At 39.4% G+C, this 18850-nt stretch overlaps 1 protein-coding gene across 1 annotated transcript in view; it reads left to right on the top strand.

Moving 5' to 3' along the window:
- Positions 1–16646: 16646 nt before the first annotated feature.
- Positions 16647–18850, top strand: part of LOC111250708 (uncharacterized) — a 132426-nt gene continuing 130222 nt past the window's right edge. The window contains exon 1 of the mRNA XM_022806324.2: positions 16647–17160. Coding sequence (XP_022662059.1) covers positions 17112–17160 — 49 coding nt within the window. The 5' untranslated portion in view covers positions 16647–17111. The remainder of the gene's footprint in view (positions 17161–18850) is intronic.

The raw sequence follows: 18850 nt of genomic DNA, 5'->3' as shown, positions 1-18850 counted from the left end.
ATATATAGGTTGCTCTCAATACGCCAACGCTATACACGAGCACACATCGATAGTCGTTTACGGCATCAATGACGTCCACTTAGCAACAACAGCAATAAATAACAACATGAAACACTAATTAAGTAAATGTACATGAGTAGATACCGTCCATTTGAACAAGCTTATCAGTCAAATTATCAGGCTGAATTTAATAGATTCAGCAATCAATGCTTCGAACGAGCAGAGAAGTATGCGTCCGTAAAGTCTACTGCAATTACGTTTGGTGTTTTGGTTAAGGCGAACCAGAAAGGCTCTTGAGAATAGGTAGGTCGATCAATATTTTGTCCCGTCTGAGGCTCGCATAGTTCCAGCCTAAACCTAGTCGAATGTAGTGCAGTATCTCATTCAGAATAACTATGGTATATACTGGCGGTTAAATCTTCTCTGTTTTCTTCTTCTTTCTTCCTTCTAAATCATCTAATTTAGTTGAGGCCTTAATCTGGATGCAAAAATTTCCGCCGAATGGCAAGCTATTATATTCTATATCCCAAAAATAATAGAGTCGGCTATTATTATTTGATCGTTTTTCTAATAACAAAAAAAATATAGTTAAGTAGATTTTCTTTCTTCTTTCTTTTTCCCTGTTACATGTGTCTTCATACAAACGGAAAATGAATTTATATTGTTTTTATATATTTTTGCTTGTGCACAAACTCCAAGTTAAGCTTCTATCAATTTTATACTAGATAATAAAACTCTGAACAATGAAAACGCGATATATATAGACATCTAGAAATGTCCGATAACCGTTTACACGGATAAAATCTTCTATAACCCTTAACGTCCGAAAGACAAACCATGGTAAACAATTGCTTTTGGTTCTGTTTTTACATCCAAATTACATTCAATCGGCATCTGAGCCGAAATACCTAGATCCGAATATTTTGAAAAAACAGAGAGTAAGTTATGCTAAACTTGGACTAAACGAAAATTAACTTTTGCAGCAGCGGATGCCATTCACCGACCGGAAACTTCTGAACTGGAAGCAAAGATCCATGGACATCGCGCCGTAAATTTACAACATTTTAGTTTCCTATTGCCTTGTCAATAACAGTTACGTTTATTGACACCTTAATTTTATTTTATTTAACGTTGACAATCATCTTCCTTGTGTGAACGAGTTATCTTGATTACCCCTTGGGCATAGCAATAAAGAGCTGCTCCACAAGAAGGTCCCGACCACGCCGCCTCATTGACAACTTTATACATCAATAGATATTATCTGATTTAGAAAAAATTAGATGACTAACACTAGAATACTTTTCGACTACTGGTTTATTTCTTTTGTCTCACTCCTGTTCTTCTTGATGATATTTGTGCGGAGTAAACGGGTATTCGGGCCATTGCGCTTACTTTAGTAGCTTTATTCGATAGCGAGACAACATCAGTAAGCCCTTTCATGCTCTAATACAATTTTATTAAAAGAAATAAAACTGAGGGCGCACATTGAGTTTTCATTTATTTCAAGATCCGCTATAAATTTATCTAAAGTTAAAAAGATAGCTTATAGTACGGTTCAGCTAATCTACGTTTGTAGTAGTCATATCGTTCGAAGTTTGCCTTTTATAATGAAGGTTACAAACCGTTTACTCGGCTTGAAATACGTTCAATCGTCCGGCTGCCTACTGACCCACCATTTATGCCAGCTACACTAAAAAAAAAAAAAAAATTGACGTTCTCTTTTCTTGGAGGTAAGCGTATGATATTCGGAAGGATTCCATTACATAGGGGTTACAAATCACTAGATTTCAGCTGTTACAACTGCTAACACAATCAAACACAAAAATACAAGTTGTTAAATAAATGACGTAAAAAAAGTGTAACATCATCGCGTCTCCTTCGGCGCGTTACAAAGGGTCACCAACAGCTGCAAAGAAAGCCTGTGCCAATTTTCCCCGCGAAAGGTCGTAGTAGAACTGCTCTATTTCTCAACTTTATGAATTTCCTACACGAACGCACAGCTCCCAGACCCCCGTATCGACATGGAATGATACGCACGTCGCTACACGTACACGTACATACACTCTGTTTGCTTCGATAACAGTCTATGAATAGCCCAATGATCATTATGTAAAAAATACCGCCAACGACGGTAGAGATTCCCTTAGTTGTTGGGAAAGAGAAACATACTTTTGTTCAGCGTCTATGACAACGTAACCACAGTGCCTTCTTCAGTTCACAGTTTTTTAATTAAAGTTCCCAAGATGAAACGGCTGCTTAATACCACTTGTATTATTTTCATTCATATATTACCTGGTCCATTATTCAAGCTGAAAAGCATCTTGTTATTGTAACGATAATAATTGCCCCTCGCTTGTCGGTCGTTAGCATTATTATTATAGATTTGCCTCTATGGCTACGCGTGTTGTGTAACATCCGTTCATCCACTTGATCCACTGTCCACGCGTCTACTAACGCCAACTGCTTGCGTCTAGATATATAAGATTCACATACATTTGAGTGATTTTTACTCTTATTTAACCCAACTTGGTCCGCTGTTGTTCGTTTGTTTTTATATGTTATGCATTTGTTGGAGTATCTGTTTGGCCGGATACTCTGGGAAGGTAGCTGCTCATATCGTTATTGCTGCTATGCTTTTGACGCTCTGCTTCGGGAGCAAAATTCCGATGACGACATCGACGACATCGGCGTTTTCGCTACCGTTAACGTCCTGTTCCCATTGGTTGTTTTGGCAGACGGCTGAATTGTCAAAGAGGGAGACAGTGTCAAGCTTTCGTACGAAAACAGCAGCAGGGTGTCGCCAGCAAACAGATCAAGGAATACGCACCTGATTTACATGCAGACGTCTTTACCCCTGCTGTAACAGCTGTTAACTATACCATCAATTGGTTGTTATCTCTTCTACAAAAAAATGCCAGCGCAACTGCCAGCAGTGAAGCGGCATATCTTGCGGGCTCGTGCCCACTGACGAGTGTGAATCGACTGAAAGGAAGGAAGAGGATTGGGGTAAAGCAGCCTGCCTCCGAAAAAAGCCGACATGTGAAGGTTTAAGACGGAAAAGAAACTGAACCGTGAAACGATATGGAAAGGACACATGTTACAATAAACATCGTGTTTTTGTTGTGATACTCACCATAAGTAAAAACAACGTATTATGGATACGCGTGTAAGTTAACGAGTACAAAAAGCCACACGCGGCTAGCCGAATTTCTAGTCTCAGTATCAGAGACTTATCGAGTAGCCTGCACCAGCTTCAATGCTTACCAATGGATTAAACCAAAGGGGCATCAATGATGGTGAAAAGCCGCAAAGGTTTATTGCAACAAAAGGGCAAAATCAGGCACTGCATTTTGTTCTTTTGGCAATTAACTCAACCCTACAAACTTTAACCTAACTTAATAGTCGCTAAATGGTACAACTAACAGCTATGTATACACACACTGATGCACCTGTCTTGATGCTGGTAACCGAGAATATCTAGTCGGATAAAAGGAAGGGATCTATACCATGCGCGATAATACGTTTACAGTTGTTTCCGGCACGCATTTTACTTATTCAAGTCGGCCTGCCTACGTGACAAACGAAGATGTTCCTTTTCGAGTTTTTCAGAAACCGCGCGTTTTGCGACTCAAGATGTTCGTAACAAAAGCTTAATCAACGCCCATCCCCGCTGACATTGTACGGCGCTCACTGGACGGAAGATTTTCTCCCTTATGAATTGCTAGCAAGAAAACGTAACTTCGAAGTTTAATGCAAAGGGAGCCGCTTGGTTTTAACTGAGTATGTTGTATAGGTCACAGCAAACTAGAGTTATCAAGTACTATTTGCATAGCCCTAGGTAATATCTTAGCAAATTACTAAACAATTACACAGGCATCTCGACACCAGCTGGAAGGGTGAATTATTCTCGTTGGCTTCTTGTATAGTTTTGGTGATCTGTGGGTGGCAATAGAGCGGACTTTCTGATCTAGAGTCGGTTTAGATGCTTCCTTTAAAAGGCAAAAGTATAGTGTGGAAAGCTCTATGTTGACGGCCAGACGTTTTCGCTGAATCGTTAAACTCAAAGGCCGTCTGTATATATGAAAACTACATTACACTATGTTATTTGGAAAGTTCATGTTTGCAAGCACTTCTAACGATGCTAATGATTTCCTCATCGTTAACTATACAACCGACACAAAAGAAACTGGAGACACAAAATGTCTTTTTTCAATCGACGAATCATTGACAGATGCAGTATATGAAATGTTTAGCTTGCTCAGAGAAAAGTTTCACAGCGTCTGATTCGTTTACTGTTGCACGCTGATGACAGACTCCTCTATGGACTTGCCTCCGAAACAAGATGCTTTTCCCAGATAGTGGTATGCTGTCCCTGTAACTGTGTCATGGTAACGTTTGCCTTTTAAACTGAAGTACACAATCTAGGTTCGATGCCATGGAGCCCACCAAATTTGAGGCGCTCTTTAATAGCTCTTTAAACTCTAAGCACTTATTTAGATCTTGCTGTCGTATGCCATAGTGTTACGTTGCAGACTAAATATCAACTTAATTCTCAATCCACTAATAAGTATTCCTATTGGCACCGTTGCTGGAACCGTATGGTGAAGTAGCTCAGTTCTGTCTCTGTTTATCGTTGTCTCTACCACGTTATTACATAGTTTGATAGAGATGGGTACCACAGGTCAAGTTTCTGCTGTGGCTATAACCGGGCAGGAAAACGTGTTTGCGACGTCGTGCCGCAGAAATAAATCATTGCAATTAAATGCGATAGGAGAGGACAGCATGGTCTGAGATAAACCAAATTGAAAATCCCCATTTCCACATAAAGGATTTAAACAATACGTGCGGATGCAAGAAAGCAGAGGCACGGGTATGTGTTCACGTCATTAAACAAAACGCGTCACGACAACGACTACGTGGATGAGCGTAAATATGAAGTCGTACTTCTGTTTCGATCCTCCTTAACAACATAGTCGTTATAAGAACATTGTGTTATCAAGTTTATTGGAGTGAATTAAATAGCTTCGTTATTCAACTATTATGCAGGTTTATAGGGAAGGATATGGCATCACTGGATATGTTTTGTTACATTAGAGTTCATACACGCCCTTAAATTTTTCTAAATCTGCACTCATTTTTACATGCAACCTGCTGTGTTCGAGGGTTTACATTATTATCTAAATATGTTTCTACGAATCTATTTTAAAACCCCTTGATTATATTTCTGGCCCCCCACCGTTGCAACCTACACGTTACATAAGGCACGAACGTTACGTCTTGGCGGGCCTAGGAATGGAACACTAGCTTGATCACATCTTATGATTTTTTCTCACTCAGATTCAGTTAATCTTAAGTGAATAGATGCTGCTCGGACCTGACGCGCGGAAATGCAAAACACAAAGCTTCGAACCGACCGCCAGTCAATATACAGACATATACGTGTGTGTGTGGTGAAGGTAGACGAAGTTCTTGTTATGCGCATGCTCTCGATTCATAATTATGATGATGGGGTAGAGGAAGCTACAGTCAAACTGTCTGCTGTTGGTTTTCGCCCACACGTCTAGCATAGCAAAATGGTTGTTAGTGTTATCAGTGATTATGATGAATAGAATCAAATAGGGGTACGCAATAGCAGTATATTATGAGAAGTGAATTTCTCTCCCGTTCACTGACCATCATGGCTTAATTGACTTTTTTCCAAGTGCTATGACGACGGTTGTTGTCGCTGCCGTCCGCCATCGAAGACATAGCGCATAATTCGTTGTAAGTAGAAATGGGCCGCGTTTATCTTGTAAGGCCGCCTACTTGAGTGTAAGCTATCTCGATCAGTTGCGTCTACGTTGTGTGAGCGCTGCGCGGACAATTGGACAGCACTGTATAAACGTATAGAGTAAAACCCTTCTCCTTTCAAGTCAGCAGATATATATATATATAATGAACGCGCCACTGCATCTGCTAACAACTACTATTGAACTGGATTACTAGAACATACATAGATATATTTCACCTAGCCTCGTTGTATGTTCGCATTTTTGAGAAAGCTATTATTTAGAAATAGCTGCCCTATTCCCCGTACCCTATCAGCATTATGCGGCTAGTAGGCCACAATACGATAAGGATCATCAAGGATATGATTTATATACCGTTTATAGCGCCGCGTACGAGTAAACAAACTCGCAATCATGGAGCATCAATAATGATTTAATGACAGTGATATTAATTTATATATATATATGTTATCTTACAGCAGTAATGAGTATATGCTCAACCGCACTTAGCAAACCAGAAGATGCGATCGTATCAGCAACAATAGTAAACTCTGAGCTAAATATCATTTTTAGTTTTATCTCTGCTCTCTGATCCTGCTGGTACTATACCACTAACGAGTGGCTCCGAGATAATCGAGCAGATAAATCTGAGCAACAATTAAAGGGTATCAGTTGATTATCATACTATAGATTATTGCACAGCTCAAACTTTTACAAAACTTATATAGCATTTTAATTTTGACACCGACAGTGCACGGGGCTGCCCGATGAAGTGCATTGCCCAGTAACCAGTTGGAGTGAAGTCAACAACAGTTATGCCTGGAATATATCACCTTGCTTGCTGTTCTGGTCGCAGCGACTAAACAGATATTAGTGCTCTCTAGCTAAGTAATTTTAATCAGAAAGGCTACCATGGGCAGATATTTATAAATAAATATAGTATATAACTAAGTATAAATAAGTAAATAATGTAAAATGAAGGGTCATGCTTTTGCTATTTACGTATTGTAAAGGTGGACCAGATCATCTTTAGAAGCGAATTCGTACTTTAAACGCTCAGAGTAAACTTACGAGACTTTCTTTCATGAATCAAAAGAGGATTTAACACGAAGTTACTGGAAAACTGTTTATTTCCCTTATGCTCATAGATTAAATCGTTGCATTGGGAGGGTTATTTTCAGACTTTAACAGAGAAGTATTGCAGTTTCCGGCTTTATGCAAGGCTATGGCTCGGCAATGAAGCATCTCTTCGGCGGTTTCCTCTAGCAGGGCTATCTGAGCCACATTCTAGATCCGGCGGCTAGCTGTACCTTATCCTGCGTTCAGATCGAATCAGGTTAGGAGTCTGTCCGTTTACGACGCTGGCGGGTCGCACGCGTCCGCATAACGCCGTCGTGAACTTGCGGTCGGTCGAAATGTTACATAAGACAGATAGTGTAGTGCTATTTCGCGCTAACTGCGACCTTTGTACCTTAGAGCGGTATGCAACGAAAGTAATCGATTTCGAAAAAGAGACATAAAAAGCTCGATTTGCTCAGACTCAGAGAAGCTCCAGTTGTAAATAGCCCACTTCCAGAAGCTCCGATGAGGTCTGTAAAATTGGATACAATTGCAATACGAAATAATGGTAGTAAAGGCAGTGATACAGTATCATACGCAATAGTTATAATTCAATCTAGGTAATATATTCGATTTGGCATTGTTCATACTTGGTTTGATGTGCGATAATTATAATTATGAATCAATCCGTAATTATTATCGAAGTAACGTATTATAATACTTCTGCTCTATAGTATAATGATGTACTAGATTAATTATTGCAAACGCCATACCGTCTATTGACTATTGTCTACTAGGCTTCACAGCGGTCCGCAACAACAGTAAGAGTTTGACCCCACTACATACCACCGTTTACTACATGTTTTAATATAATTAACAAAATACAATTAAATTGCAAATTAATCGTATGTGCGAGTCCTTATATAAAAAGCTTGAGAGTATAAAGCAAGTCGATTGGTCGGCCCTTCACAGGGGGGTGGCGAGGGGCGCAAGGTGAACCAGCTCGGTGAAATCCTAATGGAGAAGCAGCTGGGATTACATCGGGAACAGATGACGCGACTATTCAACTGTTACTATTGCTACAGCTGCAGTCAGTCACTGTGTTTTTTTTTTTTGTTTATTTATGATACCTTGGTAAATATATGGTATTAGCTATGCGTGCATTATAGGTATGGACAAGTGTAGGTGACACATTGTTGCGTAAGCGATAGCATGGACAGATTACCGCTTGCAGAGCCGCGTAGAATTCTCCTTAATACAATTAATATATTGAGAAGAAAAGGAAAAAGATGGGGAAAGTGAATGCGACCGAAGCTGCGAACAGAAAACGCTAACAAGATTGATGTTGGCGGCTACGATACGAATGATTGTTAGAAAGAGCTCATCTTTTTGTCGCAATAGATGTGGACAAGTGCATAACAACGGCACTAATACTAAAATATCTAAGTATCAAGCAAACATTACCGAAATGCAGATTTCATCTCTACGTAAACTCAATTACTACCCGGTTCTTTCAAAGCTCAAAACGGATACGTAATCTATCTGACCGACGGAGAATGACCCTACTTTATTAGGGTGCAGTGGACGCAATAAGTGTCGTAAGTATAAAAGTAGCTCTACGGGGTGATAGCAAACTAAAGATTCTATTAGCTAATAAACGGCTGTGTCTCTCAAAAAGCAATGGGAGATATTACGTATTTTATCAGGCATATCTGCCTATACGCTCATAGGCGTACCGCTTTATCGCCGATAATTCGATTAGCAAATTAGGATATTTCCTCAAGCAACATTGTACTTAAGACACAACAACAAATCCGCGTGATAGCAATTCCTAATCGAGATCAGGGGTTGGGGCACCGAAATCATGGCCATAAGCAACACAGAGGACAGTATTATTAACAGAACAACTCAAAGACAAAAACACCGGCAATGGCGGTAGAGAGGCAAAACATCAGTATAAACAAATAAGAAAATAACTACATTGCATACCGCCCCCAAATACGGCACAGTTCTGCTAATACGAGCCTGTTTTCGATTAGCGCTTGATTAGCCTCGACCGATCGACTAGCCTATTAGAGACCTTTTAAGAACAACATCTGCTTAATTTGCGTTAAAACAATCGAAAAATAACAAAGTTTAGGGCTAATGTTTTTTTACGTAGGTCATTACAAGATTACAAAGAGGAGCAGTTAATCAACATCAGTGTATATGTTGAGCTCAATTCTACAACCGGAAAAAAACATGTTTTAAGTGGGTTTTTTTTTTTATTAAGACTTCGAGCGTTTGTTTAATAGCGTAGGCTCAGCCACATCTCTAGCTGTTTCGGGTGTAGTTTGACTAGAGCGGGAAGGCGAACAATACACACTGTTACATGTGGTAGATGGCGACCTTATAAAGAAGCGTATGTAGCACTCGTTCTTAGTCCCGTATGGCGATGGCGGGACCGCTATCGATGTCGGCTCTCTCTTAACCTAGAATATAAAGAAAATATCCTGTCTCGATTATACTCTCTTCAAAAGTTCAATAGAGCCTAAATTTTAGTTCATCGCAGGCCTGGGCCGGTTTCTACTCGCAAGCCACATCTATGACTGTGACAAGAACTCCGAACAATGCCATGAGTTGGACAAACACAACAGCCAGCACTGATGCTGCGAACGGCGACATCAGATAGGTCGACGGAGAAAAATAAGGCTGACAGCAGGCACTCTATCGATTAGCAGGTACCTAGTTGTCGTCTATTTGTTCGACGCTCGTGGCCTGTGCTAGCCGACATATGTATGATCATAACTATACTAACAATAATAATTACACGCCAAAAGCCGTAACAGCTGTGACGCTGACGAGTAACATTCACCAATGGCATTGGTTGCAGAAATAGAAACAGTGGTCACAACAGATGCTCCTAATGACAGTGAAGTTTCGACTATTGAACATCGTTGCTAACGTCATCGTCCACTTCAAACCAATACGACAAAGGAATCAGTGTGACAAAGGACATCAGTCTCGTTGTACTTTACTGACCGCCTAATAATCGGCATTCGCTCGGTTCGTGTGCACACTGCAATGGCACATACAATTTACAGAAAAACATTGATAGCCCCTACCTAAGCCGCGAGGCATCGAGCGGAGTCTGAATAAGTGACCCTGATAACGGAAGCTGAACTTATTTTAGATTGGCCTGTTTTTTTGTGGAGCTGCATCACGGTAGCGCGAGGGGACTCGATCAAATCGGAGTACTTTTTATCTTGAAGTGGCCACAATTGTTCAACAACCAAAGTCAGATAATGTAAACGTCATAGAAAATTATTTAAGAGAAATATGTGGGCTGGCGAAACATTTTATACGGGTTGACGACGATTCCATTATAGGCGAACTCATAGTTATCAAGCGATACTGAAAATGAATGCTTCATGGAAAAAGTATAATAAGGTTTCACTCTATTGGCATTGTGCGCGGACTCGAACCTTTTTTATAATAAAAGAAAGAGATTTCTATGTCTAATACAAAAACTGGCCTAGGACAATCTGACCAGAAGTTTATTCTTATACTCATTTGAACTTACTCAAGCACAAACATTATTCTTACATATTTCACCAACTATCTAGGCTTGTTATACGGACAACGTCTGCTTTGAGGGGCACGTGCGGCCACTGCAGCTGACGGCGCGAATGATTAGAGGATCCATTACTAGAAGAAGTTTTTTGTCGACAGCTCTAAAATTACTTAGACCTTCAAAATCACCTACTGCGATGGGTAGCGAGTTTTTCGTCGTGCGGGATCCTAACGAAAACCATCTACTCAAGCACAGTTAGTAGACAAAAGCGAATATTGAATGGGACGCAATATGTTTAAACAATTTAGATTCTTCTTTTGTCAATATTAAAAATCCTCTTTTGATTCAATGCCTTATATTGTAACTGCAGATGGGACCCGCAAAATCGTGTACAAGGCGTATGCTTCGAACGGCGTGTACCATAGGTAAATACATCAAAGAGGAAAGAGACACATTTGCAGTTCTTACCGACGGTGCTCTAGCTACGCTACTCTAGGAAGTGGCACTAGAGACATACTAGATAACCGTTCGTCCAACTGAAACTTTATCTGAATTACATTAACAGCGGTGTATGTGACCTATGTCTGTGCCCCTAATACAGGTGCATCTAGACCTGTTCTCCGATAGGTCGTATTAAAATTGTTGTAGTTGGCTTGAATGTTCGCGAATAATCGGATTACTATGCCAGCACCATTGGCTAAGATTGAAAACAGGTAAAATCTTTTAGGCCGGAATCAATGGCAGCCACTGGCGAGTCTCGCGGAGATTTGTTTATTCTTAGAGAAAGCAGAAACTAAACTTAATCGTTTATAGAATATAAATTCCGGTAGACTGACTATACTTATAATAACTGTATCGCAAGCGTGACTAAAAACGTATTTTATAATAATTTATTAGCAAATACAATCTGGCAATCTAGTGTAGCTATTATCGATCAGAGAACACAATTGCAAACAGTTGATATTCTTACTTTAACGGAGCAATAGAAGGAAAAGAGGCATGGTTCATTCCTACGCCACAGCTCAAACCTCCCGTCTGAGACCAGGTGGCGCCACTAGTGTCACACTGATAGTACAAAAACAAAACAAGCTTCCAGCATTCCTAGTGTTGGTAATTGCAGTTTGCTAAGCTACGTAGCAGAACAGACGAGGTGCCTCTCTCCTAAATAACATCATAATACTCGATGCATTGTGCTTTTTTTTTCATTTGTTTTGTGCCCTTGTTACAATTTACTTAAGAAGTATTCAATAGGCTGTTTTCTTTTCAAGGGACTATTCCGCCTTGTTTATCTGTACTAGAAATGAATCCATTCTAGTTACATACGCCTCAGCTAAGGACTAGAACCTACTCAGCATGTAAATCAAGCTTGGTTGATCCACATCGAGATTGGACTTTTCATTCAATGGAAACGTATAGAATTATAATACGGATAATTATATTTCATACTATTGTCTTTATTGGAGAGTTAGAGAAAGCAGCAGAATTTATAATTTGGAGGACAAATTACGAGAAAATGCTAACTATGGAATAATATTAAGTGTATCTATAGTTACCTAGCTAGTTATTGATACTGGCTATATACTATTTCCGACTGCAAGAAATATACTAATTATCGTATGACTATATAAAACTGTAGCAAAGGTAGATCATAACCTAAATTCGAATCGAGCCAGCCAAACGCCTAAAAACGTCGCGTCTGTTTTTAAAGATGCGAAAAGTTGCGCTACAAAGACTAGATTTAAAATTATAAAGCCATTAAACGCAGACGATCAACAAATTCACTTGGAACTGAAATGAGAGGTTTTTCCTGGTTCTTTTCCCCTAAATACGATTTCAATAACAGCACTTATTATAAATTATGGCAAAACATGCTAACTACTCATTAAAATTAAGGCAAAATATGCATAATTTAACTTGAAATAAGTTAAAACTAAATAGTAAGTACGGTATATATATATGTGTGTGTGTGTGTGTGTGTCAGTTCTTAAAAGAAATGTGCTATACCTTCGTAGGCAATCCATTCCATAACTTTGGAAGAATTAAGCGCTGTTTTTTGTTAACCACTTCTTTTATATATGACAACTCTATATCCAATGGAGCCAATCATAACATGCTCCTGACTGAACTTCGCTTTTTACATGCTGACATTGTATCTCTAGCTGTTAATAGAAGAGGCTATTTAACAAACGGGGTACGTACTCAGCTGTTTTGCATCAAGGCCTTCCCGTGTCCCCCGGTGGCCGTGTCACGGTTCAAAGTATTCTCTGCCTTCATTGTTAATATGAAAGATACCCCAGCACAGGACAACGGATATGCATTTTATGCTGACAATCTTACACTTCGTGCTTGTACAATTACAATCAAAACTCCAACGGCATGAAATGAATAACATTTCTGAATCATGTGGAGAAGGCTCAACAATGTGCTTACATTGTCTTCTGTGTGCTTGATGTCCAACGTTTCTGTTCAAATATAGTACTATTTTCATTCAGACTGAATGGGCTCTTAATATAGGACGTTGAATTCGCTAGTGGCCTTGGAGTAGTCGCGACACCTGATTTACGTTACGCTGTAATCCATCTGAGCTCAACAGATTTACGACGTCAAACCAATGCTTGTTCAAGCAATTTAGGCGAGCAAGCTAATCTAGGATAAACTGTATTTTATTTGTAGGTTTACTATTCTGTAGTCGTTTCTAATTGAAAAGAACGAGAACTCATGTTGAGCTTGGTCTAAAAAACGGGCGTTCAGGTCAGGACATTCTGAGGAATTGTTCATATTTCAAAACCAATCAAGCAGGTGATGTAGCGGTCGGTCTGCGTAATCAAAGGAGATCCTATAAAATCCGAGGGTTAAATTACGCGTACACTAACTTTAGTCAAATGGAATAGAGGTGATAAATATATCGCGGATCGGCGTCAGTTTCATCACTACGGGCAGAATACTGATAGCTTGTATGACTGGCTTCCCTATAGCTAAACAGCGAAAAAATAGTGAGTAAAGCAAAATTGGCCAAAAAAAATATGGCCTAAGAAGAAAATCGGCTGCAGTAACATTAAATGCTCAGGCGCAGATAGACTTCTGCATGCATATATAGTCATACTTAACACGAAGCCCACTATAATTCAAGCAGACAAATGTGAGATTATCCTTAGAGAAAATTGCCCTTTTAATCATTTCTACGACACCTACAAATTAGAGAGATTATTTTTCTTATTGATCTGTATTAGGTAAGCTGAGTATTGATGTCATTAGCTTTATGTGAGCAGGTTTACGCTAAAGGAGATGGCCTTACTAGCTAAGGTGGTATGACAGCAGTCAGAGAAGTCAATATTAGGTTTATTTGGCATACGCGGTAATGGCCACAGTTGAATAGGTGTCGTACATTTTGTACGTATTGATTGAGACTTCCAGCGATCTTATCAAGCGGAATCGTTCGTCGTAAAGGCCTCACACCAAATCTGAAACGAACGTCCTTTTCTAAACGCGATGTATTAATACTATAACATATCATACGATGTTATATATATCAAAGGGCAAACGATCTTCAAGGGCCGTTAAGTGTCATGGCAGCTAATGGCTGTTCGACTATGTTCGTTCGCAGTAGTCTTCACTTAGTGATCACGCATCGGGTGCGCATACTAATTTTCAACAGTGGAAACGCTAACATGTACAGTGATATGTGCAATTATATATATATATATATATATATATATACATATATATATCTATTGCTAGGCAATTTGCCGGATACTTATGCTGGTGTATACAAATATTCCACATCAGAATATGCCAAGCAAATTCGACACAGCTGAGAACGTTTGTAGTAAGTTTGATGTAATAGAATACAAAGACATCAACAGCAGGCGCGTTAACAGGAAATATCAATTTACAGTTCAAAAAAAAGAACAGATTAAGTTGCACTCCTGAAAGAGGGGTGCCTCTTGAAGACTGGTTAGATTCAAATAAAACCCACTTCGGTACGCAGCCCAGCTGATGTAAACACGTTGTGGCGCACCCGTCTGATTACGGTGATTTGCAAAGACCAGAATAAAAGTAGCGACAACTCATAAGAATACTGACGACCTAGGCCAACCGGGCGAAAACTGTTTCGTTTCATGAAAAGACACATTTTCAAGTATTTACAGATATACAATATGCATTTATGAAAGGCTCAGTACAAAGACGACGTGGGCACAATGTACAGGTGTACTATAAACTGCTGATTTACAGGGTCTTGAAGAAGACATTTCGCGCTGTGGTGCCGTGACGATATGCGAAATCACGACAGCCTTTTTTTAGCTAGTTGACATATTGTGTCGTGGTCAGATTGTGATCCCGTTAGTAGCGGGGATTTGCTGGCCGCTTGGAGCATCGAAGGTCAGACACCGGGGTACGATCGGCTCCCTTTCCAGCTTCTAACATTGCTGCATCTGCTGACTTAACGATCATATAACGAACTTATAAACTTGGACCCCTTTTTAACCTGGCTAATTATATCAGTAAGCACTTGCCGGAGAAGGAACCCTTCTGCCCTCTACTAGTATAAGGCGTAGCGGTTTCGTTTGTATAATCCAATCAAGTAACACCCTGATAGCTGCAAAAACCACTTATACATTTATGTCCTAAGGCAATTATGTGGATGCAGTCTCTTAACACAGAGTGTTTCTTTCTACCATGTTTGCTCACGAGCAGAATCTGATGCCAGCCTTAGCGATAGAACACGGTAACACAAATGATTATTTTTAGTATAAGTATACATCATGACATCCCGGTATAACTATAGATGGTGCTCTCTTCAGCATTGTTTTGTTGAAAAGGTTAACGAGTCTGATTTTTCTGATCCTAATGAATGTAGTCGAGCGAGATATTATTCAAGGATGGACAACATCTTGATAGTAAAACTATGAAATAGTTACCCTTTGAATATTTTTCGTATCCACATAACGTAGAAAGCGAAATTTGGTTCAGTTATTCTATGGGACCAGAATTTGTTGTACGATAAACGTATATTTTCTGAAAAGCCCCTATGCACAACTGCCACGTTATAATCTCGCACGTGTAAGTACCATATATGTGATCCACTAGATCTCTGTTGGTTTTGTGGCTTCGTAGAAGCTGCAACGAAAAATTCCAGCCATTTTTTGGCGTGTACGGCCGATGCCTTTAGCGTTCCACGTACAATCGTCTCCTACAGCCACCATTTCAAGCGAATCATGACTAAGTACTATCAATACGCTCATCATATGAAAAATTATTATAGTATATTATAATATGTCTACGATGGTAATTTAGGCTAATTTTACAAAAAGAAACATTTCTTTTATCCTTACCTATAATCAAACCTGGGTAAATTGTAACTTGTTAAGGCTTACCTGCATCCAGGCGAAGCGTTAGATTTTCAGAACAATTAAAATAATTACTTTAAATGACGACTGGACTTTTTGGTTCCGAATAATCATCAACCACCCCCTGATACGCAATTCCAGCAAAGCACCCTTGTTGCCAGCTAGCACCGATAATCATATTTAAACGATAATCAACATTAATAAATATTTATTTTTCATGAACTTGATTTCTAACATTGACTTTGTTTGAACCATATGAAATTCACCTTTGTAGAATGGAGGTGTTTTTCCCCCGGGCACTTCTGTCATTATCTTTGTTTTGATCAAAAGAATATCCTCTCTTCCGAATACGATTTTCGTTTCAACGAAAGCCCGACACTTCTGCATTGAACTGTCTTTATTCTACACTATTTTAGAAGATGGAATTCGACAAAAAAAAATGTAACAATAAGATCAGCTCGATTAAAATAGATACAAATTTTCTAGAAATGTTCCGAAATGAAGGAATTGTGTGTAAGTATGTAGAAGGACCCCTTCATATGATGTAGTACCCAGCAAAGGATGAAACGTCAACCTTCTTGTCACTACGAAAGCATTTTTCTTCAAGATTACTTAAGTCGCTCTTACTTCTATCCAGCTTGTTATTTGGCATTATGAGCGACTGCATACTTATACATGAGTCGAGCAGTTTTATTTGGCGAAAATTATGTCCCTACCTCTAGTAGTTTGTGCTGTATAGAACAATGTGTACAGAGCTCTTGCCGTGGTCGAAATGTTTGTCTTCCGAAAAAGCCGAAACGCGTTAACGGTTCATGTTGGGAACGAACCCGACGCCAGTCGAACAGGAAAGAGTGGCCGCTAAAAAGGTAAGGAGGAATCAGTGGCGGCTATGCGCGCGTCCGCCCAACTTTGTTGCCGACGCATTTCAGTTAGACTTCTGTTGGCTGTCAATGGGGACAACACGCGTCTTCTGTGAGCCACAAAAGAGTAGCCACGAGGTTCAATGAAGTAGCGTACTGACATCGGCAGGCGCATTCATCACTTCGGACTAAAAAAAACAGCGAAAAGGCTTTACTGTTTTCCGCAGGTTACACAGGTGCTTTATGAACTGTCCTTATCATAGTTGTGTTTAACGCACATGTGTGGGTATGCATTGAGACTGAACTCTTTCTGTAAACAGATTGTGGCCACTTCTACGTTCGCGTTATTGGAATACTGTCTGTGTCGTCGTTTGTGACCGTGTTGGCCCCGGGTTTTTCATATCGTGTGTTCATCTGCGCCTTAGGTCTGGGGTGATCCTACCTCCAATCGATCAGTGCACCATTTCGGAACTACTAACATCACCGCTAGTAGGCAGTATTGAGCCTGTGGAGATATAAAAAAATGAAGCTATTTATCGCCCTGACGGCCTCAACTCTTCTTGCAGTGGCAGGTGCGTACATTAGCAAATCATATTCCAAATCGAGGGTCTCCCCCTTGACTAACTTGACCACCTCTGTAGAAGGTGTCTACAAATGTCCGTGCTGTCTTACCGTTTATCTTACCGGTTGTTTAGCGACGCTTTCTAACTTACGCGTTACGTTACGTTAAAGACACAACCGTCACCTATAGGGGATGCAAAAACAGTTGAAATCCCAATGAAAAATCATCACAGTTTTCATATATTCCACGTATTACATTACAATTCTAGAAGAAATCAGTGATTTAGCTGAACAATAGGACAAAACGGCCTAAACGGTTGAATTTCCTTTGCATGATCTAAATATTATTAGTTCTTCTATTGCCTGCCGCGCGATTGAAATGACGGAAAAGTCCAATCAGTAGCCATGATGCATTGATCTCATTATTTAAAATATATATATTAAATGACACCAGTAATTTGCTACGAATAAGGTATAAGGTGACACAACGAATCATTGGACTGCGTGGACACTTGTAAGTTAAAGATTAAAACCTCTATAATTCTTGTTACGCTAAAAAAAGTTCAATAAAAACAATCAAGTACCGTTACTTTGGAAGCCTTTTGCTTTATTGTAGTTGCCATATTCGGTAAACTGTAGAAATTAAAAAAAATCAATGATTGAAGTCTTTTCAATGAGGTGGCAACTCTTACAAGATTATTCTTGTTTGTTAGAGGCGGTAACTCTGCGAGCTATCACCTGGTCGAAATGCAGTCGTTACTGATTTTGCACCAGTTAATAGCGAATAATCAAATTTCCAAAATGGTATTTTTTTTTACAAATCGCACATTTTTTGAAAATGTATTTTTGTGAGGCTGTACCAAAGGCTGATTTTGCAGGGGCCGTAGATATCGACCGTTCGTAACCGAGGCTACAGTTACTATGACTTAAATAAGTTCCGATGGTTTGCCTTGGACTGCGCTTCAAATGCGTGAAGTGTTATTGTTTAGGAAACGCGAACGAGGATCACTGTGAACGTATCCTCGTGTGTACGTTTAAGATAGCATTTATCTAAACCAGATAAATTTCTGCTTTATATTGGATCATGCCAGCCTTATATTAAAAACAAAAGCCTAATGTATCAATTCGCGCAACATATATACAGCATTATAAATAGCATTAGGACGTTTTAAATTGCTAACATTTGTCTTCATCTTTTCTATTAGTATCCCGTCGGTCTTACTTTTCAATTTTTCGTAAAAATTCGTAGGTAAGAAGTCGAAAAATGTTAGATATGAAATGCAGATTATAACTGAATATGTTCTTCCCAACGAAAAAAACGTTTGCTCGAGCGAAACAGCACGGGAGTTATATTTCGAAAGTCGTTTAGATGAAAAGAAAAAAAAAAGCAAAAACTTTCTTATTGTGGAACCTATTTTACGAAACAATAAGGAAAAAAGGTCGATTTGATTAATTCATTCAGGCTAACCGGACGTACGTGACCGCATCAACACCCACCTCCTAAAACCGTCTGGGTCAATCTCGGGTACAATGAGAACCTGCAATTGCCAGTCCTAGCACAGCATCACTTAAAAATGATGCTATATTATCAACATGTTTAAAATTACGCCGTTTGGTTTGATATGACATTGGCTTCCATTACGTGTTTTTTCGTATCTGTATATAGGAATCGATCTCAAAACCGCTGCCGTCTATGCATTT

The sequence above is a fragment of the Varroa destructor genome, unplaced genomic scaffold, assembly GCF_002443255.2.
Source record: "Varroa destructor unplaced genomic scaffold, Vdes_3.0 BEIS01000001.1, whole genome shotgun sequence".
Lineage (NCBI taxonomy): Eukaryota > Metazoa > Arthropoda > Arachnida > Mesostigmata > Varroidae > Varroa > Varroa destructor.
Note: the sequence above shows the minus strand (reverse complement) of the source record. Positions and strands in the feature narration are given on the sequence as shown.